The sequence below is a fragment of the Geotrypetes seraphini genome, chromosome 1 (assembly GCF_902459505.1).
Source record: "Geotrypetes seraphini chromosome 1, aGeoSer1.1, whole genome shotgun sequence".
In the NCBI taxonomy this organism is placed as follows: Eukaryota; Metazoa; Chordata; class Amphibia; order Gymnophiona; family Dermophiidae; genus Geotrypetes; species Geotrypetes seraphini.
This window is the reverse complement of record NC_047084.1, coordinates 316,768,195-316,794,561: the sequence shown is the minus strand read 5'-3', so window position 1 is coordinate 316,794,561 and position 26,367 is coordinate 316,768,195. Positions and strand designations below refer to the sequence as shown.

At 48.3% G+C, this 26,367-nt stretch overlaps 1 protein-coding gene across 3 annotated transcripts in view; it reads right to left on the bottom strand.

Moving 5' to 3' along the window:
• The window catches only part of INTS12 (integrator complex subunit 12), a 58,452-nt gene that overhangs the window by 24,666 nt on the left and 7,419 nt on the right, over positions 1-26,367 (bottom strand). For all 3 annotated transcript variants that reach the window (XM_033956735.1, XM_033956728.1, XM_033956719.1), the window contains 3 exons: positions 20,438-20,603; positions 8,761-8,916; positions 2,617-2,804 (listed from right to left, as the gene is read on the bottom strand). In XM_033956735.1, the coding sequence (XP_033812626.1) occupies positions 2,617-2,804; positions 8,761-8,916; positions 20,438-20,593 (500 nt within the window). In that variant the 5' untranslated portion in view covers positions 20,594-20,603. The remainder of the gene's footprint in view (positions 1-2,616; positions 2,805-8,760; positions 8,917-20,437; positions 20,604-26,367) is intronic.

Genomic DNA, 26,367 nt, shown 5'->3' with positions numbered 1-26,367 from the left:
GGAAGTCCTGCCAGCTTAGCTGATTGGAGGGGGGGGAAGAAGGGAGAATACCCCTGCCACGATCAGCTGAGTGGCTGCGGTAGGGGGGAAGCCCACTCCCTCCTGTCAGAATCTACAAAGCATCCTCCTTCAATGGCAATAGGCAGGAGCGATGCCCACAACCTTCTGCCTGCAGGCCCCCTGAACCCATGATCCATCCCAACCTTCTGCCGCGGGACTTCAAATGGGGTTCCAGCAGGAGGGAGTGGGTATTCCTCCTGCCGATGTCAGGGGGGTCAGGTATTTCCCCCCGATCAGCTGAGCTGGCAAGACTCCCTGTAGACGCAGATTTTGGGAGCACTGCTGGCTAAGCTGATTGGCAATGACTTCCCCTGCCACAATCAGTTTAAGGCTGCTGTGGCCTGAATTTAGTATCCTGCAGTGTCATAGATAGGTGGCTGAAATGTAGGCCAAGGTTTTCCGTGCCTATATTCAGTTGCCTATCTTGGCTGAATTTAGGCGCAATTCTGTAACTGGCGCTGTCAAGTGACTGACACACGATCGGTAGAAGCTTTTTAGGCGGCCACCGACATAAGCACCAGTTACAGAATCCAGTCCTAAAGTCCTGATTCTGAAAAGTGCCGTCCCGATTTTAGGCAGCTGTAGGCGTCCTACAGCTGTCTAATCAACCAATCGGGATGCACGTTTTTTAAAAAAATGCTCCCCAGGCAGGCCGCCTATATTGAAGGTGCATCCAGGAGCCTAGGGAGGCCCGCAAGACGCCTAAGCTCGCCTAAGGGCCTTAGGCGAACCTAGGCGGCCCTACGCATCTCCCTAGTAGAGAAAGAGACGCTTAAAATGTAGGCCTACATTGTAAGTAGACGCGGACGCTATACTTATCGCGGCAAGGGATCTCCCTGCCGCAATAAGTATAGCGGCCGCAGCCGCCTGTCCGAACACCGGTAGGAGGGTGGCGAACCCCTCCCCCCCAACTCACAATCGCCGGCAGGAGGGCGCCCAACCCTCCTGCCAGAAAGACGGACCCCCTCTGGACCCCCCCATGCTAACGACCCCCCCCCCCCCCATGACTCTCCTAACTTCCCCCCCAACTAACCTTTAAATGTTGGTTGGCTGGACAGGTCTTGCTGCTGTCCAGCCGACAGGCCCGCCCCTTCCCGACCCATCCCCGCTAACTCTAAGGCCTGATTGGCCCAGGCTCTAGAAGCCTGGACCAATCAGGCCTTAGGCATAGCGGGTCCACCCATCCCCACTAACCCTAAGGTGTGATTGGCCCAGGCTCATAGGCACCTGGGCCAATCAGGCCTTAGGATTAGTGGAGATGGGCGGACCCGCTATGCCTAAGGCCTGATTGGTCCAGGCTTCTAGAACCTGTGCCAATCAGGCCTTAGACTTAGCGGGGATGGGCCGGGAAGGGGAGGGCCCGTCTCATTTCGACGAGGCGGACCTGTCGGCTGGACGGCATCAAGAGCCGTCCAGCCGACCAACATTGAAAGGTTAGTTGGGGGGGGAGGTTAGTTGGGGGGAGGTTAGGGGAGTCATGGGGAGGAGGTCGTTAGCATGGGGGGTCCAGAGGAGGTCGGGCTTTCCGGCAGGAGGGTTTGGGCACCCTCCTGCCGGTGATTGTGAGTTTGGGGGGGCAGCGTTCCGGCAGGAGGGGTTGGGCACCCTCCTGCCGGCGATTGTGAGTTTGGGGGGGACAGAATTCCAGCTGGAAGGGTTTGGCACCCTCCTGCCGTCGACCGGACAGGTGGCTGCTATACTTATCCGTTGCCGCGATAAGTGTAGCAGCCGCGTCTAATCTAACCTGATTCTCTAACCGGCGTCTGTAACATGGACGCCGATTCTGTATAGGACACCTCTCCCGAGTGTCCTGTACAGAATCAGGGCATAAGTGTCTGCTGAAGGCTTCTTTACTAGAAAGAGCTCTATTACCAGAATTCCCCAGTAGCAGAATATATTACCCATTATCCGTTTATCCAAGGACTATTTATATGATTCTAGATAATGAGCAAGTCTATCTGCAATTACATTTAGCATAGATGAAATATCTACTTAACCATTTGGTCTTTGTCATTGTTTAGAATGTTACTAACCATAAGCACAATTTAGTGTGCCATAGTGGGGAGAAGATGCTCCCCCAACTATTGGGAAGCTAATGCTGAATTGGTCCAACTCACCCTGCCAATATGACTTCCTTACTTTTGTTCCTTCCCCTCCCCAGCCCCCATGGAAGCCTGCTGCAATCTATTGTACACCGATATTAAGAACCCTAAGGCTGACAGGCTAAAATTGTATCATGATGAATTCATTCATATTATCTTCCTTGGAAGGATGGGTGATTATTATATTTCTTGCATTGCTCTACAGACGATTTATTTATGATTTCATTAAAATAAGGAACGGACATGTCAGCACATTATTGGTTTTTATTTTAAAAATGGTTATTCTCCTTTTGATTATTCCTGATGCTTTAAATTTTCCTTCATACAAGTTTTTCTTCCGATGTATTGCTTATTTTACCAAGGAAATATCAACATATATTTTTGCTTTTACTGGATCTTTCTATTCACATCATTTGCCGTTTTGTGTCATTTTGGACTGGCACAAGATACTTACCGGCACACCACACAAGCCAAGCCCATCTCCATAGCAAAATCATCAGCACTGGTCTCATCAAAACTGGAAAGGTCTGGCATGGCCAGGTCCTTGCTGGTTTGTACAGTGACAGGAGAGGAGCGAGCTTCTTGCTTCTCTATCCTAGGCTTCTTCTGAGGCTCACCTGCATCACTGAGGTCTATTTTCATCTAATCATACCAAAGCCAAAAAAAGACACCAAAATATAAATATCAGTTGTTTTTTTATTTATATACATTAATCTTTATTCAATTTCTGTACTTACAATATATGCAAATGCACAGAAGCTTGATTGCTCTGAAAGTGAACTGAGTTATTACAGAGTAATATACCGTATTTTCACGCAAATAACGCGCACCCGTATAAAACGCGCACACGGGTATAGCGCGCAGAAATCACGATGATATGTACAAAAACTTTGGTATACCGCGCTCATGGGTATACCGCGCATGCTGCCCGACGCTCCTTTCGCCCGCCCTGACTTTCCGTGCGCTGTCCCGACTCTCCGTTCACCCCCCCTGACTTCCGTGCACTGTCCCCCCTTGAAGGTCTGTCCCCATCCTGAAAGCCTGATGCCCCCCCCGACGTCCGATACATCCCTCCCCCCCGAAGGACCGCCGACTCCCCAACAATATCGGGCCAGGAGGGAGCCCAAATCCTCCTGGCCACGGCGACCCCCTAACCCCACCCCGCACTACATTACGGGCAGGAGGGATCCCAGGCCCTCCTGCCCTCGACGCAAACCCCCCTCCCCCCAACGACCGCCCCCCCCCAAGAACCTCCGACCGCCCCCAGCCGACCCGCGACCCCCCTGGCGACCCCCACGACCCCCCCACCCCCCTTCCCCGTACCTTTGGTAGTTGGGCCAGAAGGGAGCCCAAACCCTCCTGGCCACGGCGACCCCCTAACCCCACCCCGCACTACATTACGGGCAGGAGGGATCCCAGGCCCTCCTGCCCTCGACGCAAACCCCCCTCCCCCCCAACGACCGCCCCCCCAAGAACCTCCGACCGCCCCCCCAGCCGACCCGCGACCCCCCTGGCGACCCCCACGACCCCCCCACCTTCCCCGTACCTTTGGTAGTTGGCCGGACAGACGGGAGCCAAACCCGCCTGTCCGGCAGGCAGCCAACGAAGGAATGAGGCCGGATTGGCCCATCCATCCTAAAGCTCCGCCTACTGGTGAGGCCTAAGGCGCGTGGGCCAATCAGAATAGGCCCTGGAGCCTTAGGTCCCACCTGGGGGCGCGGCCTGAGGCACATGGTCGGGTTGGGCCCATGTGCCTCAGGCCGCGCCCCCAGGTGGGACCTAAGGCTCCAGGGCCTATTCTGATTGGCCCACGCGCCTTAGGCCCCACCAGTAGGCGGAGCTTTAGGATGGATGGGCCAATCCGGCCTCATTCCTTCGTTGGCTGCCTGCCGGACAGGCGGGTTTGGCTCCCGTCTGTCCGGCCAACTACCAAAGGTACGGGGAAGGGGGGTGGGGGGGTCGTGGGGGTCGCCAGGGGGATCGCGGGTCGGCTGGGGGGCGGTCGGAGGTTCTTGGTGGGGGCGGTCGTTGGGGGGGAGGGGGGTTTGCGTCGAGGGCAGGAGGGCCTGGGATCCCTCCTGCCCGTAATGTAGTGCGGGGTGGGGTTAGGGGGTCGCCGTGGCCAGGAGGGTTTGGGCTCCCTTCTGGCCCAACTACCAAAGGTACGGGGAAGGGGGGTGGGGGGGTCGTGGGGGTCGCCAGGGGGGTCGCGGGTCGGCTGGGGGGGCGGTCGGAGGGTCTTGGGGGGGGGGGCGGTCGTTGGAGGGAGGGGGGGTTGCGTCGAGGGCAGGAGGGCCTGGGATCCCTCCTGCCCGTAATGTAGTGCGGGGTGGGGTTAGGGGGTCGCCGTGGCCAGGAGGGTTTGGGCTCCCTTCTGGCCCGATATTGTCGGGAAGTCGGCGGTCCTTCGGGGTGGGGGTGCGAGTGGTCCTGCCGGGGGGGGGGGATGTATCGGACGTCGGGGGGTCGGCCGGGCAAGAGGGCTTGGGCTCCCTCTTGCTCCGATCGTGGATGCGGGTGCGGGTGGGAGCACGTGCGAGCGGTCGTTCGGGGTGGGGGTGCGAGCGGTCCTGCTGGGGGGGTGAATCGGGCGTCGGGCGGGGTGGGAACTATGTTTTAAAACTTTTGTATACCGCGCTCACGCATATAACGCGCGAGGGGTATGCGCGGTAGGTAAAAACGCGTATAACGCGCGCGTTATATGCGTGAAAATACGGTACATAAAAACCCTGAAGAATAAGTGATTTCTCAACAAAAATTCATTATTTTTTTAAAGTTAGTTTCTCTGGTTTTTCTTTTCCTTAACTGGTGGGGCCCGACAGGATTGCTACTGATGTTCTCCAAATGTTCCAAAACAGGTTACTGTCAGTAGGAAGCAGAGTTTGGAAAATGGAACCCATATTTGATGAACCTCAAATACACTATATTGTAAATCAAGCAAATTTTTAGTTCAGCATTAACATAGTAGATGACGGCAGATAAAGACCCGAATGGTCCATCCAGTCTGCCCAACCTGAATCAATTTAAATTTTTTTAATTTTTTCTTCTTATCTATTTCTGGGCAAGAATCGAACGCTCTACCCTGTACTGTGCTTGGGTTCCAACTGCCAAAATCTCCGTTAAAACCTACTCCAGCCCATCTAAACCCTCCCAGCCATTGAAGCCCTCTCCAGCCCATCCTCCCCCAAATGGCCATATACAGACATATACACTCATTGTCATAAAGGCAAGCGAACCAGGCTAGAATATATGAATAAATGGATCCATATATCTTTATAGAAGCAGCAGGATGACTATAATTAAGACAAGCATGCAAGCAAAAAAACAAACAAACCCAAAATACCCCACTATAACATTCCTAATCTCATTGCCATCATATTAAAAGAACCGAAACCATATTAACACTTTTTTTTTTTGTAATTCTTTATTAAATTTTCAGATCTTACAAAAAGTGCGTTATAACACATTTCTTTAGTTGACCATGCAATTAAATTTAAAAATCTATTTTTTTAATTGCGGAATTTAAGTTGCAAGTTGATATACATGCGGTGCCTAATGACACCTACCTGAAAAGTAGGTGTGGTTAGGGGGTAGATAATAGGTATGGTTGACTTAAGTGTCATTAGATGTCCGAGGTAGGCGCCAGAAAATTAGGCCAGGTAAAACCTGGCCTAATATATTGGGGCCTACTTCTAGGATGCTTAGTGACACCTAATTCTGCTTAGGTGCTGCTAGGTGTGATTCAATAAAAGGACACCTAGTGGTTGATTGACAACTGGTGGGCAGGGCTTACAAATTAGGCACTGCTAGGTGCCGTTTATGGAATCAGCCCCTAACTATATGACCCCCTGAGGCTCAGATCAGTAGTACAAAATTCAACATTTCACTGCTCTGCATTCATTTTCATGTAAAAGGTATGTATGCATTTTATTATGAAGGACTGATGGTGCCAGATCAAAGCAATAGATCATTTATTAGCCATTGCTCCTCTTCACTTCCACCACTTGAAACAAAAAAGAATATATCTGCTAACATTCGAGGGGTAGCGTGGGGGTGGGGGTAGGGGCAGATGGGGATGGCAATAAGGAAGGCTCTGAGGCTTCCAAAAGGCCTTCATTCATGGGCACCAAACTTGTCTTACTCGTGATCTAGACTCACACTCCACTCCTAACCCAACCCTATCAGCAACAATTTAATTTTTCTTTTTCTTTAGCTCATACCTTTCTAGTAGGTCAATATGAGTTTTACTCAGATATTGGGTATTTCCCTGACCCCAGAGGACTCACATCTAAGCATGTATCTGAGCACATGAAGGGTTAAGTGACTTGTTGCCTGAGGCCATAAGGAAGCTCAGTGAAATCTGAACCCTGGTCTCGCTGATTCACAGTCTGCGACTCTAACCAGTTAGCTGCTATTGCTACAACCTTAAACTACATAAGAAATGACAACAGTTGTGGTCCTGGAAGGAATATACAAGCAATAAGGTACTTTTTAACTCTGGGCATTGTACAAATAACCTTCTGCCATTTGTTCACTCTACCCAACAGTAGTTGTCCTCTATATTTGAATGGACCACTCTGCTATTCAAAAAGCTGTTTTAAAAACATTTGAAGAACTGATACTACTTCTGTAACTGTTAACTGCAGAGCTGACAAGTTCTGCAAAGAGGAAATAGATAAATGCAAAAGGAAAAATAATCTGACACATATTATTCCTTCTTTCATGATCCTCTTTTGCACTCTCTTGCACCAAACACTGATCCCACTGGAGAGCACCAGTCAAACAGCAAAAGGTAATCCTAATTTGTTTTCCTCTCCCTTAATCACTCCATGCTAATAGATACATTTTTCTGTCCAGTACATGAATATCTGGGAACTAAAAAATGACAGCAGACAAACAGCAACTGGCTTTCCTACTCTGATAAAACTCCAAGGGTTAGATTCACAAAGCAAACCGATCGTGTACCGATCGGTTTGTGACCCCTTAGCGACCCTGGCCCGATTCACTTACCTCTCTTCCGACCATCCTCCGATCCGCGCAAGCAAATGAGGGTAACGGCATGCAAAGTAGGCAGGGACGCGATTCACTAAAGAAAACCCTGCAACACTGACTGGGCTGGCCGATCAAAAAAAAGTGACTGCTGAGGACCAGTCGCTGAAGCCCTTTCCGGCTGCCCTGCCTTCTGCCACCCTGCTCTGTCAGCCCCTCTCCTGCAGCCCCGAACACGCTGCCTGCCTTCCTGCCCCAAACACGCTGCCTGCCTTCCCCAAACATGCTGCCTGCCTGCCTCCCTTCCCCGCACTGCAAGCCCATGGTTTTAACCCGTGGGCTTAAGCGGGTTAAAACCACGGGCTCCATTAAAACGATCGCCTTAAAAAAAAAAAATCTATGCCGGCCATCTACAGATGTGCAGACTATCTACAGATGATCTGCGCATACGCAGGGATCGCTATCAAGCGATCTGGGAAGGCAGATGGGGGCGTTCCTCCGATCACCCCCATCTGCATATTGGGGCTTTGTAAATTCATCAGACCTGCCCGGGCAGGTTCATGAATTTAGCCCCAAATCCATTTTAAAAAAAAAGGAAATCATCAGTACGAATATACCCTTTCCAATAAAGTTTGCTTTCATTAGCCTTTTAAAATTAATAGAATTTAAGGGATGATACACTCATTCAGTTTTCAGCCTCCTTAGCCAAACAGATATTCAAGTTTTTAAAAAATATGGAAATTTAACTCATATTTATTTGGGAGTTTGCCAAATATTCCCAACAAATTCCGCTCACTAAAGAATATCACTCATCCCAGCAGATCTCTTAGCCTGCCGCTGTCTGCAAGTGCCATCTGTATTTGTTATCTGGAGCCATGCTCGACCAGGTGTCTGGTGAGCTGTCTGAGTGGGAAAAACGGACTGGTTCGGTGGAGGAGGAAATGAGAAGTCATGTCCCCTTCGGCAGCATTCCAACACCGACTGGGCTGTGTGACTGAGGGCTCTCTTAATCTTAAACATTCAAAACTATCTTACTCAGTTTTCTGAGTGTCAGCAGAATAACCACTCTACAGATTGTCTCTCCCCCTTATCTAGTTCCATTTCTTGGGGTTTTGGGAGATCTGTTCTCTTCAGTGTTTTTGCATCTCCCATTTTTGGGTTTTGTTACTATTCTATATATATATATATATATATATATATATATATGCATGATTTTCCCTATTCATGAATTGTTTGTTTTTATATATTGCCCATTTTGTTTTATGTAAAAATTCAAATGTTTTTAACCATTCAAGTATATGATTTTATTGTTTTAAATGTTTGTTTGATTTAGTTATTATTTTATTTGCAGTTTTGACTGACACAGCCCTCGGGCGAAATGTGGCCACGTCAGGCACATGTGACATTAAATTTCTTTTTGTTCGTTTGGTCTTCTCTTTGTTCTACGCCATTATCAGCCTTTCTGATGCTATTTGGGCTCTTACAGAACCAATTTTCAAATACAAATAACACATATGATATTCAACTGAACTTACTGAATAACAACTGCCTCAACCTTCTAATTAAATGAATCAATCACTCACTGAAGAACTTAGAAAAGCAGCCTTACTTTATCAGCAGATCGCTTCTCTGCTTCTTTTTTCACCTTTTCTGTTATAAGGGTTTTTCCATTGTTGCTCCCTAAGGGAAGGCTGGTGGAAGCCTTTAACTCTGGCTTAACAGAGACAGGTTTGGTGACAGTTGACTTGGGGGGTTGTTCAGCTTCCTAAATCAGAAAAAAAAAACCATTAAAAAAAAACACCATGTCTGTGTTAAATAGTATTTCTGTCTGACAGAAATGAGAGAAGAAAAACCAAAATTTTAGGTCATACAAAACTAATCAAAGACAATTTGAATACAGAGTTAATTATGACTTCTGGTTTTCTGTGGCAGCACATGAGCAGTCTGCTATATTCTGCATAAATTTGAATATGTTTAGATTAGTTAAAAAGGCACAATTTTTAAATGAAAATATTTACAAACAGAAGCATATTTAAACAGAATTCATGTTTAAGTTTTTGTTGCGAGTTTAATTCTATTCCTTCACTATACTAGCATGCAATTTTCAAGGTAAATTAGGAATATTCCTCAAGGGGGAAGGCCTAAAATATTGTTTTGACATTCAAAAACTGAATTTTCCCATAATCTCCCTCTAACGGCCTCTTTTACAAAGCCGCACTAGCAGCTGCCGCGTGGCAACAGCCCCGAAGCCCTTTAAATCTCTATGGGCTTCGGGGCCGTTAGCGTAGCGCAGATGCTAGTACAGCTTTGTAAAAGAGGCCGTAAGTCTCATATAAGGGCTGCATCAATTTTTTTTAATGTAAAGCCTTCTTCACACATCTAGTCCCACATGATACACCCCTCTCCCATATCATTTGCTACCTGAACCTGTGGTTTTGGGGACCATTTTGCCAATCAAACATAACGCGCAATTGTGCCATATTTTAGGTTTTTTAAAAAAATCTGGAAGCACTCTTCTTCTTACTTAATATGCCTTAAAATGTACTGATTGGCAAACAAATTCAGTTAGCATTTAATGGGAAAATATTGGCTGGTGACATCTGAAATAAATGCAAATACTTGACTTGGGCAATATCAAGCATCCTATCCAAGGTATCTGCAACTTGGACCATCCATCAATATCTTAACATACTGGTTGACAAGGTGTATAAAATATGGTTTAGAGATTCTGCCATTGTGACACTACATACTGTAAATGCCCAAATATGTAAAGGCTCTTGGTTGTCCACTTAAAGGGAAATCACTTGCCTAAGGCCTGAACTCCTCCTTACTCACAGTTATATTTAGCAACTCCATTTGGTCAAATTAGCTTTAAACCCTGACACTAATCCAAACAGCTTCAATTCTTTTTTTAAATTCCTAATTCTACTTTATTTTTACCATTCCATATCATATTGTTTCTTGAACCCACAAGTGTCAGCTAGGAATCAATGAAGCTTACATAAGATTAGTAAGATTACAAAGATATGGACATTATGAGTCAGACAATATTGAACTTAGTCTGGTTAATGCTTTAGTCTTCAAAGCTTTCCTGATATCTGGCATAAATAGCTCAGGAAGCAGTTCCTGATTTTGGCGCCTTGGTACTCGAAGGTGGAGTCAAAAAGTGCTTTTCTCCTGACTTGGCGTGGGGAGGGGAGCAGCCCCTCCCTCAAGCCCCTCAGATTCCCAATTTCACCTCCTGGTAACCTCTAATACAGGGTGCCCAATAGGTCGATCACGATCGACGGGTAGCTCGCCAAGGCAAAGTGAGTCGATCACCCAGGACTCACTTTGCCTTGGCGATCTATCGGGCCGATCAATCTTCCTCTCCCCGACGTCAATTCTGCCGTTGGAGAGGAAGTTCGGGCCAGCCAATTGCTGCCTGGCTGGGCGGAACTTCCTCTCCGACGGCAGAATTGACTTCGGGGAGAGGAATGCTGGTTGACCCGAAGCAGGGAGAGCATGGGGCGGCGTCGGCGTCAGCTTTGGGGCCTGTTATCCATTGGTAGCAGTTTGGGTCCTGTTCCCCGATGGCAGCGGCAGTGGCAGTGGCTTGGGGAAGGACATGGAGAAAGAAAGAAAGAGGGCAGGCAGGGAGACAGAAGGAAAGAAGAGAAACAGAAAAAAAGAAAGGGGGCATGAAGAGAGAAAGAAACGTCAGGGAGAGAGGAAGAAAAAGTTGGGGGAGGGAATGAGGTGTGGAGGAGAGGAAGCATACAAGTTTCAAGTTTATTTTTGACTTATTGAATCGCTTAATTTAATTTGCTAAGCGATTTACAGATAAAAAATAGATACATCAGATTAATTATAAAAGGATACATAAATTTGACACATTATCATACAAAATAATAAATAAAGTCATACAAACTAACAAATACATGGGGAAAGAAAGGTTAGAACTACAATCGTATATATAAAAGAAAACATAAATGGTAAAAACAACAGGTAGGGGAGATAACGGGGAAATAAAGATAAAAAAGGAAAAATTTGATAATAATCCTTAATTAAGTTTATAAATTAAACGCATCTTTAAAAAGGAAACTCTTTAAGCTGCTTTTAAACTGTTTAAGATCATTTTCTACTCTAAGATACTGGGGCAAACTGTTCCATAATTGTGGGGCTATTACAGAAAAAATGTCAGGGCGACGAGTTCCAATGACTTTTAGTGAAAGAAAGGCTGAAAGAAAGATTGGATGCACAGTCAGAAGAAGAAAGTGCAACCAGAAACTCATGAAATCACCAGACAAGGTAGGAAAGATGATTTTATTTTAAATTTAGTGATCAAAATGTGTCTGAATTTATATCTGCTGTCTATATTTTACAATATGGTCCCCTTTTACTAAACTGCAATAGTGGTTTTTAGCGCAGGGAGCCTATGAGCGTCGAGAGCAGTCCTGGGCATTCAGCGCAGCTCCCTGTGCTAAAAACTGCTATTGAGGTTTAGTAAAAAGGGAGGGGGGTGGGTATTTGTCTATTTTTGTATGGTTGTTACTGAGGTGACAGTGCATAGAGTTATCTGCTTTGACCTCTTTGAAAAAACCCCGGAATAGGAATGATAATTAACAATTCTATGCGTACAGTGTGCATTGTGTTTTTTTAAAATTTTATTGTTGGTAGATCATTTTGACTTGGTCATTTTAAAAGTAGCTCGTGAGTCAAAAAAGTGTGGACACCCCTGCTCTAATACCTCATACAAATTGCCCTAAAGGAATCTCCATCCCTCCCAGGCCACCTAAGATCACTAATACCCTGTTCCTTCCCAACATCCTCATAAAAACAATCCTGTTGTCTAATGGAACCCACAACTTTTCCCAGGCCTTCCAGCCACACCTCAGGCAGAAGGAAGGATGTTGAATGATGGTGTAGAGGTGACTCTTTGTGCAGCAGTGGAGTTTCTTTAAATGCCTCTTTTCCTGTCAGTGCATAAGCCAATCACCACTCACACAATCAGAGGAAGGGAGACATTTAACAATGAGCTACAGATTACTATGTGCCACTATGTGAACTGGGTTTTTTTTTCCTGACATTGCACACTTTTTAATGTAGCAGTAAAGTGCTTGCTCATTAATTATAGCATCGTGATGGTATATTTTGGGGGCAATTTCATGATAGAAACTGTGCACTCAGCCATGAGCATGCAGCTCTACCTCCAAGTTGCTCCCTGTGAGTAACAGGTTACACATTAGTGGCCCAGTCCTTCCAGGGAGGAAAGAATGATATTTACTAAGATAGTGTTATTGTCCCATGAATGAGGTTTCACAGAAATATTAATACTCATCTATATATATAAAATCGGATGTATGTATGTATGTGCCGAGATCACGCAAAAACGGCTTGACCGATTTGAACGAAACTTGGTATGCAGATCCCTCACTACCCGGGATGATATGTTCTGGGGGTCTCGCGGCCCACCTGCACACGTGGGCGGAGCTACAAACAGATAATCAGATTTCACCCATTCATGTCAATGGAAAAAATGTAAAGAGCTGCCAACGCAAAAACGGCTTGCCCGATTTGAACGAAACTTGGTAAGCGGATCCCTCACTACCCGGGATGATATGTTCTGGGGGTCTCGCGGCCCTCCTGCACATGTGGGCGGAGCTACAAACATAAAATCAGATTTCACCCATTCATGTCAATGGAAAAAATGTAAAACAGCTGCCAACGCAAAAACGGCTTGCCCGATTTGAACGAAACTTGGTATGCAGATCCCTCACTACCTGGGGTGATATGTTCTGGGGGTATTGCGGCCAACCTGCACACCTGGGCGGAGCTACAAACAGAAAATCAGATTTCACCCATTCATGTCAATGGAACAAATGTAAAAACTGCCTCCGCAAAACCGGCTTGCCCGATTTGAACGAAACTTGGTAAGCGGATCCCTCACTACCCGGGATGATATGTTCTGGGGGTCTCGCGGCCCAACTGCACACGTGGGCGGAGCTACAAACAGAAAATCAGATTTCACCCATTCATGTCAATGGAAAAAAAGTAAAAAGCTGCCATTCTCACAGTAATTCAAAAACGGCTTGACCGATTTGAACGAAACTTGGTATGCAGATCCCTCACTACCTGGGGTGATATGTTCTGGGGGTCTCGCGGTCCACCTGCACACGTGGGCGGAGCTACAAACAGAAAATCAGATTTCACCCATTCATGTCAATGGAAAAAATGTAAAAAGCTGCCATTCTCACAGTAATTCCAACTACCTGGGGTGATATGTTCTGGGGGTCTCGCGGCCCACCTGCACACGTGGGCGGAGCTACAAACAGAAAATCAGATTTCACTAATTCATGTCAATGGAAAAAATGTAAACAGCTGCCATTCTCACAGTAATTCAAAAACGGCTTGACCGATTTGAACGAAACTTGGTATGCAGATCCCTCACTACCTGGGGTGATATGTTCTGGGGGTCTCGGGGCCCACCTGCACACGTGGGCGGAGCTACAAACATAAAATCAGATTTCACCCATTCATGTCAATGGAAAAAATGTAAACAGCTGCCATTCTCACAGTAAATCAAAAACGGCTTGACCGATTTGAACGAAACTTGGTATGCAGATCCCTCACTACCTGGGGTGATATGTTCTGGGGGTGTCTTCACCCAAGAATTTATATGTTCAAAAAAATGTAAACAGCTGCCATTCTCACAGTAAATCAAAAACGGCTTGACCAATTTGAACGAAACTTGGTATGCAGATCCCTCACTACCTGGGGTGATATGTTCTGGGGGGTCTCTTCACCCAAGAATTTATATGTTCTTGCTCCTGGAGGTGAAACTAAAAATGTTGTTTATAATCAAGTTTTGTGTTAGTTGTATTATATTCATTTCGTCAAATATTTCACATTATAATTTGAATATTGTACTTTTTATAAAGCTGTAAACAAATAATTTCATTCACCACTATAAAGTATCTTTATTTGAATCCATTTACAGTGTTATTGCTATAATTTAATACCCATGCAACGCCGGGGCATCAGCTAGTTTTTAAATAATAATGAGTTGCTTTGTATGCTGTGGTAAAAAAAAAGTGCATTAAAGCATAAAATGCAAGTTTTGTCAATTAGCATGAATTATTTGGCAAATAACATGCACGTTCCATTAACACACCTTAGTAACAATCCAAAGATTTGGGTGTTACTGTAATTCCAGAAAAAGCACAGTTACTTACCGTAACAGGTGTTATCCAGGGACAGCAGGCATATATTCTCACATGTGGGTGACGTCATCTACGGAGCCCCGGCGCGGACAGCTTTTCAAGCAAACTTGCTAGAAGTTTCAAGTTTGCACACTGCACCACGCATGTGCGTGCCTTCTGCCCACTAGAGGGCGCATCCCACCTCGTGGTCCTCAGTTCCATAACTAGCTTAGAAGCCATCCCCGGGGAGGTGGGCGGGTTGTGAGAATATATGCCTGCTGTCCCTGGATAACACCTGTTACGGTAAGTAACTGTGCTTTATCCCAGGACAAGCAGGCATGATATTCTCACATGTGGGTGACCTCCAAGCCAAACCAAAAAGGGCAGGTGGGAGGATGGCAAATTTAAGAAAACAGATTTTGTAAAACTGACTGGCCAAACCGGCCGTCATTCCTGGACAGAGTGTCCAGACAGTAGTGAGAGGTGAATGTATGAACCGAAGACCAAGTGGCAGCCTTACATATGTCTTCCATCGGGGTGGAACGGAGGAAGGCTATCGAAGCTGCCATTGCTCGGACCTTGTGCCCCGTGACTCGACCCGGGGGAGGAAGGCCAGCCTGAGTATAGCAAAGGGAAATGCACGCCGCCAACCAGTTAGACAGAGTGCGCTTGGAAACTGGGTGCCCTAATCGATTGGGATCGAAGGACAAGAATAATTGCGGGACCTTCCGATGGGACTTGGTGCGTTGAAGGTAAAATGCCAACGCCCTCTTACAGTCAAGCGTGTGAAGCGCCGTCTCGCCAGGATGGGAGTGGGGCTTAGGGAAGAACACAGGAAGGACAATGGACTGATTGAGGTGGAAATCAGAAACAACCTTCGGGACGAACTTAGGATGGGTGCGGAGGACCACCTTGTCATGATGGAATACGGTGAAGGGTGGGTCCGCAACCAAGGCTTGTAGTTCCCCAATCCGCCTAGCGGAGGTGAGGGCAATCAGAAACACCACCTTCCAAGTCAGAAATTTCAAGAGGGACTTGTTGAGTGGCTCAAAGGGTGGTTTCATCAGTTGAGCTAAAACCACATTCAAATTCCATACGACTGGGGGAGGTTTGAGCGGGGGACAAACCCTGAGTAATCCTTTCATGAAGCGTGTCACCAAGGGATGGAGAGACAGAGGGCGTCCATCCAGGTGTTGGTGGAAGGCGGAAATCGCACTAAGATGGACACGCACCGAAGTGGTTTTCAGGCCAGAGCGCGACAAATGGAATAAGTAGTCCAGAACCGAGGGTACCGGGGCCGATACCGGGTCCAGGAGGAAAGATGAGCACCAGGTGGAAAACCTGGTCCATTTCTGCGAATAGCAAAGCCTCGTCGAGATCTTGCGGGAGGCTTCCAGCACTTCCCTCACTGATTGAGACAGGTCCGGAGGGGTCAGGGAACAAGAAACCAAGCTGTCAGGTGCAATGACTGCAGATTGGGATGTAACATGGATCCTTGATTCTGAGATAGCAGAGAAGGACAGACAGGCAGAAGAAGGGGTTCCCTGGCGCTGAGTTGGAGCAGTAGGGAGAACCAGTTCTGACGCGGCCACCGAGGAGCTATGAGAATCATCGTGGCCGTGGACGATCTGAGATGTACCAACGTTCGCATGATCAGAGGGAAAGGAGGGAATGCATAGAGGAACTTCCCGTCCCAATCGAGAAGGAAGGCATCCGCCTCCAGACGATCCCGCGAGTACATCCGAGAGCAATACAGTGGTAGTTTGTGTGTCTCCGGAGAGGCGAACAGATCTACCTGTGGCGTTCCCCAGCGAGCGAAGACCTCGTGCAGAACTGCTGAGTGTAGAGTCCACTCGTGGGGTTGCAGGAGTCGACTGAGTTTGTCCGCCAGACAATTCAGTTCCCCCTGGATGTAGACCGCCCGGAGGAAGATGTTCCGGGAGGCCGCCCACTCCCAGAGGCGAAGGGCCTCGGAGCAGAGGGGCCACGACCCCGTTCCCCCCTGTTTGTTCACATAGTACATTGCTACTTGGTTGTCCGTGCGGACGAGGACCACCTGGTCCTGTACTACGTGAACGAAGGCTCGAAGTGCTAGGAAGATGGCCCGAAGCTCTAGCACGTTGATGTGACAGCGACGGTCCTCTGCCGACCACAGGCCCTGTGTGCGAAGACCGTCGAGGTGGGCTCCCCACGCGTAGTCCGAGGAGTCCGTGGTCAGAACCTTGCGAAATGGGGGAGTGCGAAACATTAGTCCCGTGGACAGATTTGAAGAGTCTGTCCACCAACTTAGCGATTTCCGCAAAAGCGGAGTCACCGAAATGAGGCGCGACTCCGGATCGCACTCCTGGCGCCATTGTGATGCGAGTGTATACTGAGGGATCCTCAGATGCAGCCTCGCAAATGGCGTGACGTGTACCGTCGAGGCCATATGGCCGAGCAGCATCATCATGCGCTTGGCCGACACCCTTGGTAGTTGAGAGACCTGGCGGCTCATCCGTACCAAGACTTCCAACCGTTGGGTCGGAAGGTAGGAGCGCAGGCGCACCGTGTCCAGCACCGCACCTATGAATTGAAGAGACTGAGCCGGCCTCAACTGAGACTTTGGAAAGTTTATCTCGAATCCGAGGGTTTGCAGGAAGGCAATAGACTGTCGGGTCGCTGAGATAACCTCCTCCCTGGTCGGGGCTTTGATGAGCCAGTCGTCCAGGTAAGGGAACACATGGAGCCCGCGAGACCTCAGGGCTGCCGCCACTACTACCATGCACTTCGTGAATACTCGTGGGGACGCGGCCAGGCCGAAGGGCAGGACTCTGTACTGGAGGTGTAGGTCTCCCACCTGGAATCGTAAGAATTTTCGGCAGGTGGGGTGCACCGGGACATGGGTATATGCTTCCTTCAAGTCGAGGGAGCACATCCAGTCCCCTTCCTCCAAAAGAGGATACAAGACCGGGAGAGATAGCATTCGAAATTTCTCCCTGGCCAGGCATTTGTTGAGCTTCCTGAGGTCGAGTATGGGGCGCATGTCCCCGGTCTTTTTTGGGACCAAAAAGTAACGGGAGTAAAATCCCGTCCCCCACTGGTCCTTGGGGACCGGCTCGACCGCCCGAAGCTTCAGGAGAGCTTTGGCTTCGGTCAGAAGGGTCGGTAGTTGCGACCGGTTGCACAAGGCTAAATTTGGGGGACTGTCCGGTGGCGAGGACACAAAATTGAGCGAGTAGCCTTCGGAGACGATCCGGAGCACCCAAGCGTCTGAGGTAATCGCGGTCCATGCCTTCCGGAAGGACCGAAGACGCCCCCCGATGGGAAGGGGTTCTGGTGAAGGTGCGGAGGGGAACCCGCCCCGTCCGCTCAGCCCGTCAAAAGGAAGGCGCGGGCTTAGAAGGGCCCTGCGCCGGGGCTTGGGTTTGTCCCCCTCTGCCTCGTTGAGACGGACGTCTCGGAGGCGGTCTTGAGAAAGACGGGGTCGACTTCTGGGGGTACCGGCGCGGCGGAGGCCGGAAAGGTTTCTGCGGCGGGGGCCTAGGTTTGGGGCGGACCAGGGATGCTAAAGAGCGTTCCTGTTCCGACAACCGCTTGGTCGCCGCCTCCAAAGACTCGTCAAATAACTCGGACCCCACACAGGGCAGGTCTGCAAGACGTTCCTGCAGGTTTGGGTCCATGTCGAGGGTGCGAAGCCAGGCCAAGCGGCGCATGGCCACTGCGAGGGCCGACACCCTCGAAACCAGCTCAAAGGTGTCGTACACTGAATGGAATAGGTACAACCGCAATTGAGACAGGTTGGACATAAACTTATCGAATCCTGCTCTTTGGGAGTCCGGTAACGAGTTCCGATATTGAGGAAGGTCCTTCACCATCCCACGCAAGTAGGAGGAAAAGGTGAAGGAGTAATTTAGAACTCTGGTGGCCATCAGAGTGTTTGAATAGAGGCGACGGCCAAACTTGTCCAGGGTCCGCCCCTCCCTGCCGGGTGGAACCGCCGCAGAAACCCGTGAGGGCTGTGATTTTTTAAGGGCAGATTCCACCAGGAGGGACTGGTGGGAGAGCTGCGCCTTATCAAACCCTTTCGGGGGAATCGTCCTATACTTTGATTCCATTTTTGACGGGACAGACGTGCCTGTAAGAGGGCTCGACAAGTTCTTCAGCCAGGTCTGCAGGAGGACACTGTTGAGAGGGAGTCTAGGTACCTCTCTAGGGGGAGTGGGAAGGTCCTGTTCCTCTAGAAATTCCTTGGAATATTTGGAACCTACCATCAGGTCAATCCCCAGGGCTTGGGCCATGTCCTGGACAAAAGATGAGAAGGAGGACGGCCTAGCCTGGGGGGACGGGGTTCTCGACCGTCCCGCCGAGGAGCGGGGGGAGGCCTCATGGGAATACTGAGGATTCCTAACCGATCCTGAATCCCAGGATCCTCTCTCCACGGCCCTCGAGGGGGAGGGTGAAATCATCCTCCTAGGGGAGTCCCTGGGGGAGGATCCCGGGGTCCGTGGGGTCCTCTCCCGTTTCCTCGGCGAGGCGGCACGGGAAGACTTTCCCCGGGGTGAGCGGAGGAGCCTCGGATTATCGAGGCGCAACTCCGACACCTGCAGCGCCTCGCCCCCGAACGACGAGGAACGATCGCGCCGAGGCGAGCCTCGGGGTCGCTTAGGCTTCCTCGATCGGCGCCTCGTCCGAGGTCGCCTCGAGGGCGAGGCGTCCGGGGAAGATCCCGAAGCCGAGGAGGAAAGTCGGCGCACTCTGCGGAACTTTTCTTTTGGGCGGACACTGCGCTCAGGAGGCTCCCCCGAGGTCGAGGTCCGGGGCGGGGCCGAGGCCGAGGTGGACGGGGCCGCAATACCCGAGACCGAGGTCGCCGAGGCCGGGGCTCCCGAGGTCGAGGGAGCTGAGACCGGGGCCTCCGAGGCCGGGGGCGCCCCGGCCGAGGTCGACGCCGCCGGGCCCGCAGCACGCTGCAGCACTTCCAGGGCTCCCGACAGCTCCGATGAGATCAAGGCTCGAAGGAGATCCTGGAAGGCCGGAATCCCCACGAAGGTGGGGAGTTCCGAGTCCGGGGCACACTCCCTGGAGGGCGACCTCGGTCTCGAGTATTCCCTCGGGGTGTGCGGAGTCGAGGTCCGATGCGGGGTCGGGGTCGACCCACCCGCTTTGGCCTGACTCGAGGATGGCTTCTTTGCTGAAGGGGATGGAACAGAGGACTTACCCGAAGTTGGCTTCGATGACGACGGCTTCGAAGATGAGGGCCGAGGCGACGCCGAGGCCCCCGAGGACGCCGAGGCCGAGGTCAAGGCCGGGGCCGAAGCCGAGGCCGACGTCGAGGCCTTGGGCGGCGCGTCGACGGCGAACAATTCCGCCATTCTGGCCTTACGGCGACGGAGGGCCCTGTTCTGGAAGGTAGCACAGCGATCACACGAGGCTTTTGGATGTTCGGGCCCAAGACAGACAATGCACCACCGGTGAGGGTCGGTGATGGAGAGTAGTCTCTCACACCGGCTGCATTTCTTGAATCCCGTAACAGGACGGGACATCGACGAGAAAAAGAAGAAGGCCGGGAACGACCGACGTTCCCCGGCTCAGGCTTCCGGGAGCCCCCGGAGCCCAACGAAAAACAATTATTATTATTTTTTTTTTTTTTTTGTAAAACGGACGAAAAATAAAGCAGCACCGCGATTAATCCGATCAATAAACAAACTAAACGCGGCAGCTAGAAGGCAAAAACACTGGAGCTCAGATCCACAGGGCTTTCTTGCTCCGCGGAAAAATTTGAACTGAGGACCACGAGGTGGGATGCGCCCTCTAGTGGGCAGAAGGCACGCACATGCGTGGTGCAGTGTGCAAACTTGAAACTTCTAGCAAGTTTGCTTGAAAAGCTGTCCGCGCCGGGGCTCCGTAGATGACGTCACCCACATGTGAGAATATCATGCCTGCTTGTCCTGGGATAAACAAACTTTACTTTTATCTTTTACTTTTAGGGTTCATTTAGAACCCTTCTCAAGAAGTGAGACGCATCTTTCATTAACAAACAGGAACACTGAGAGGAATATTTTGGAAGCAACAATAAGGACTAAAGATTCCACCTGATATAACAACATATAATTTGTGTGCTCATACCTTTTGTGCTGGACGGTAGTTTGAATCGGTTCCTCTGGCTAAAGACTCATCAAGCAGAGATTTCAGTTTTTCAGCAGAATCTTTGCTCTTTGAATGCAGGTAGCCCAGTGCTTTCAAAAAGATGGGATCAAGTTCAGAGTTCACCACCACTGCCATCTTAGCCTCTCTAGAACAAAAACAAACAAACAAGATAGATATACTTAACCAACACCATGAGCTCTAAAAACCTTTTCTGGGAAGAAAGAACCTATACTTTACTATAGCCACATTGTTATACTTTGAAATGGTGAGTTTTTTTGCAAGGCAAAATTTACATCTGTAAAATTTCTTCTGATCTTTTGGCTTTTCTTTCCGTTTCAACAAGAGATACATGCCAAGAATAACCAACATTTTGCATTTTAGAATCATCTATACAAAGTAGCACAGAAAATGACAGCCAATAAAGACCGGCATGGTTGGTCCAGTCTGCCCAACAAGGTGGAATAAAGCACAGTTACTTACCGTAACATGTGTTATCCGAGTACAGCATGTTGGTGATGCCATCCATGGAGTCCAGTACGGACAGTGCTAAAGTGTACTGTCACTAAGCTTTTGTGAAGCTTTGAGACTGCCCGCACTGCGTATGCACAAGTGCCTTCCCACCTGATGTCGGCTTGCGGTTCCTCAATTCCATAAGCAAGCTAAGAAGCCAACCAAGGGAGATGGGAGGGATGTGAGAATATCTGCCTGCTGTCCCTGGAAAACACCCGTTACGGTAAGTAACTGTTTTATCCTAGGAAACGTAGGCAGCATATTCTCACATGTGGGACACTCTAGCTTACTGAAATGGGATGGAGGGAGAGTTGGCCTTTAGGAAGAAATAAATTCTACAAAACTGCTTGGCCAAAACGACCATCTCGTCTAAAATAGGATTCTAGACTGTAGTGAGATGTAAATGTGTGGCGCAGTGGTTAAAGCTACAGCCTCAGCACCCTGGGGTTGTGGGTTCAAACCCACGCTGCTCCTTGTGACCCTGGGCAAGTCACTTAATCCCCCCCCATTGCCCCAGGTACATTAGATGGATTGTGAGCCCACCAGGACAGACAGGGAAAAATGCTGGAGTACCTGGATGATCTCATGTAAACCGTTCTGAGCTCTCTTGGGAGAACGGTATAGAAAATTGAATAAAAAAAATAAAAAAATAAAATAAAACTGAGGACCAAGTAGCTGCTTTGCAAATATCTTCAATGGGCGTGGAACGCAAAAAAACCATTGATATTGCTATGGCTTGGACCTTGTGTGCTGTAACATGCCCCTTGAGCTGCAGCCCAGACTGAGAATAGCAATAGGAAACACAGGCCACTAACTATGTGGAAATAGTTTGTTTGGTTAAAGGCAGACCTAAACTGTTAGGGTTAAAAGAGATGAACAGTTGAGGTGAAGACCTGTATGACTTAGGGCTCCTTTTACAAAGACGCACTAGGGCCTTAACGCGCAAAATAGCGTGCGCTAAAATGCTGCGTGCGCTAGCTGCTACCGCCTCCTTTTGAGCAGGCGGTAGATTTTTGGCTAGCGCGCGCTAATCCGGTGTGTGTGGTAAAACCTGTAGCGCACCTTCGTAAAAGGAGCCCTTAGTCCTTTGTAAATAGTAAGCTAAGATATGTTTACAGTCCAATGCGTGAAGAGCTATTTCTACAGGATGAGAATGAGGATTTGGAAAGAAAACAGGTAGCACAATAGATTAAGGTGAAATTCCGTGACTACTTTCAGAAGGAATTTAGGATGAGTTGCAAGAACCACCTTGTCGTGATGAAATACTGTAAAAGGTGGGTTGCAAACCAGTGCTTGGAGTTCACTCACTCAACGAGTAGAAGTGACAAAGATCAAGACCACTTTCCTAGTGAGAAATTTAAGATGAGTAGTTGCCAGAGGTTCAAATGGAGGTTTCATCAGGATGGTGCGGACTACATTGAAATCCCAGATAACTGGAGGTGGCTTTAGTGGAGGTTTTGAGTTCAATAGTCCTTTCACAATCCGGGAAACAAGCAGATGAGTAGCCAAAGGTTTATTATTGAAAAGAGCACTGAGGTGAACTCTAACCAAAGTGGTTTCAAGTCCAGAGTTGGATAACTGGAGAAGGTAGTCCAACACTGAAGGAATAGAAGATGTGAAGGGATTCAGGTGATGGAGATTATACCATGAAGTGTGTCCACTTGAATCAATAGCATTGTTGAGCAGGTGGTTTTCTGGAAGCAGCTATAACGGCTTGTACTGGGGCAGAAAGATTAAAATCTACTGAAGTCAGGTGGAGAAGTACCAAGCTGTTAGGTGCAGAGATTGCAGATTGAGATGTAAACGAGAACCTTGACTCTGAGTGAGTAGAGATGGAAAGATCTGTAATGGAATTGGATCCTTGACACTCAGTTGAAGTAGAAGGGAGAACCAAGGTTGTCTGGGCCAAAGAGGAGTTATGAGAATCATAGTGGCTGATTCTTGTTTGAATATGACTAGTGTCTTCAGAACTAGAGGGACTGGCGGAAATGCATACAGGAACTTGTGTGACCAATCCAGAAGACATGCATCTGCTTCCAGGCGATGAGGAGTGAACTGTCTGGAGCAGAACTGAAGTAACTTGTGTTTGTGGGGCGATGCAAACAGATCTATGTGAGGAGTCCCCCAAAGTGAGAAGATGTGGCACAAGGCTTTGGAGTTGAGAGTCCACTCGTATGGCTGAAGAAATCTGCTAAGTTTGTCAGCCAGGGCAATCTGCTTCCCATGCACATATATCACCTTGATAAAAATTTTGAGAAATTGCACAGTTCCAAATGTGAAGGGCTTCTTGACAAATAAGGAGAGAGCCCATTCCCCCTTGTTTGTTGATATAGTACATCGCTACTTGATTAAGGAGGATTTGGTTAGAAAGATGACCCGGAAATGTTTCCAGAGTACTGTGAATTGCCTGCAGCTCTAACAGGTTGATGTGGTATGCTCTCTCTCGAGCAGACCACATACCCTGAGTCCGGAGACCATCTAGGTGAGTTTCCCATGCATATATGGACGCGTCTTGTCGTGAGTACTCTCTGATGTAAAGGGATGTGAAATAGTAAACTTTTGAAGAGATTTGTTGGTTGCAAACACCACTGAAAAGATTGACAAAGAGGTGAGGTGACTGATCTGCTGGAATAAGAAATCCCTGGTCCGAGATCACTGAGATGTGAGGTTCCGTTGAGCTGATCTGAGATGAAATCGGGTGAAGGGAGTTACATGAACTGTAGATGCCACGTTACCCATGAGATGCATCATTTGTCTTGCTGAAATGTTCTGTAGAGTAGACACATGATTGCACAGTTGAAGCAAGGTGTTTTGGCTCCGTTGGGGCAAGAAAGCTCATAAAAGATTTGTGTTGAGCACGTCTCCTATAAACTCCAATATGGTAGAAGATGAGACTTTGGAAAATTTACTTCAAATCCCAGAAGCTGGAGAAGAGTTACGGTAGTCACCTGTGTAGTTGACTGGACTGCGTGAGGCAAAGTAGCTTTTATTAATCAATCATCCAGATAAGAAACATATGAAAGCCGTGGGCACGTAGGGTTGCTGCTACCACTACTAGGCATTTTGTAAACACTCCTGGAGATGAAGCTTAGTGGCGCTCCAAGGATGGCACATGTCACTCCTATTCTGAAACAACTTCACTGGTTACCTACGCAACAATGGGTGCTAACATTGGTATATCAGACATTGTATCAATCAGTCCCTTTTTGGTTTGATCTCTGTGGGAAGTCTATAGACCAAACAGAATATAAGAACATAAGAATTGCCACTGCTGGGTCAGACCAGTGGTCCATCCTGCCCAGCAGTCCGCTCATGCAGCAGCCCTCAAGTCAAAGACCAGTGCTCTAATGAGCCAAGCCTTACCTGCATACATTCCAGTTTAGCAGGAACGTGTCCAACTTTGTCTTTAAACCCTGGAGGGTGTTTTCCCCTATAACAAACTCCGGAAGAGCATTCCAGTTTTCCACCACTCTCTGGATGTAGAAGAATTTCTTTACGTTTGTACGGAATCTATCCCCTTTCAACTTTAGAGAGTGCCTTCTCTTTCTCCCTACCTTGGAGAGGGTGAACAACCTGTCCTTATCTACTAAGTATATTCCCTTCAGTACCTTGAATGTTTCGATCATGTCCCCTTTCAATCTCCTCTGCTCGAGGGAGAAAAGGCCCAGTTTCTCTAATCTTTCACTGTACGGCAACTCCTCCAGCCCCTTAACCATCTTAGTTGTTCTTCTCTGGACCCTTTTGAGTAGTACCATGTCCTTCTTCATGTACGCACCATGATCCGGTACAGCAGCATGATAACCTTCTCCGATCTGTTCGTGATCCCCTTTTTAATCATTCCTAGTATTCTGTTTGCCCTTTTCGCTGCCGCCGCACATTGCGTGAACGGCTTCATCAACTTGTTGATCAGAACTCACAAGTCTCTTTCCTGGGAGGTCTCTCCAAGTACCGCCCCGGACATCCTGTATTCGTGCATGAGATTTCTGTTGCCGACATGCATCACTTTACACTTATCCACGTTGAACCTCATTTGCCATGTTGATGCCCATTTCTCAAGCTTGATTATGTCACGTTGCAGATCTTCACAATCCCCCTGTGTCTTCACTACTCTGAATAACTTTGTATCATCTGCAAATTTAAATCACCTCACTCGTCGTACCAATGTCCAGATCGTTTATAAAGATGTTGAAGAGCATGAGTCCAAGCACTGAGCCCTGAGGCACCCCACTGGTGACGCTCTTCCAGTCCGAGTATTGTCCATTTACCCCCACTCTCTGTTTCCTATGCTCCAGCCAGTTTTTAATCCACGCGAGTATTTCACCCTTGATTCCATGACTCGCAATTTTCCGAAGTAGCCGTTCATGTGGAACCTTGTCGAATGCCTTCTGAAAATCCAGATAAACAATGTCGACCGGGTCACCCTTGTCTATCCGCCTGTTTAATCCCTCGAAGAAGTGCAGCAAGTTCGTCAGACAAGATCTGCCTTTGCTGAAACTGTGTTGGCTGGTCCAAATTAGGCCTTGTCCGTCAAGGTGATCAATGATGTGGTCTTTTATCAGTGCCTCTCCCATCTTTCCCGGTACCAAGGTCAGACTCACCGGTCTGTAGTTTCCTGGATCTCTCCTCAAACCCTTTTTGAAGATCTTCCGGAATCTTTCCCGATTTGATTGACAGGTTGGCTATTAGTTGAAGCAGTCAGCTATAGTCCCTTTCAGTTCCTTGATGACCCTCGGATGGATGCCATCCGGTCCCGGGGATTTATCGCTCTTTAGCCTATCAATCTGCCTGTGTACCTCTTCTAGACTGACCATCAGCCCTGTCAGTTTCCCGTCTTCGTTTCCAGCATAGAGCCTGATGGGTTTCGTATATCCTCTTCAGTAAATACAGACACAAAAATGTGTTCAGTTTGTCGGCGATTTCTTTATCTTCCTTTAGCACTTCCTTTATTCCATGGTCATCCAATGGCCCCACCGCTTCCTTCATGGGTCGTTTGCCCTTAATATATCGAAAGAACGGCTTGAAGTTTTTCGCCACCTTGGCTATTTTTTCCTCGTACTCTCTTTTGGCCCCTTTTACCGCCTTATGGCACCTGCGTTGATGTTGTTTGTGCTTATTCCAGTTTTCGTCCATTTTTGACCTTTTCCATTCCTTAAATGAAGTCTTGAGATCAGAAGGCTGCATGAAATTAATAGCAAGAATGGAAGAGGGAGTTAAGTATTGTAGGAATATTTATGGTAGATACTAAGCAGTTACGTAAATAAATTACGTCTCTGATCGTTTTTGTCTAGGGAAAACCATAAACGCTGATCCAGGTTCAGCTCTATTGCCTGTTTACACGACACAAGACCCAGGCTAATGAGAAATACTTTTATTATGAAAATAGAAAAATATAATTCACA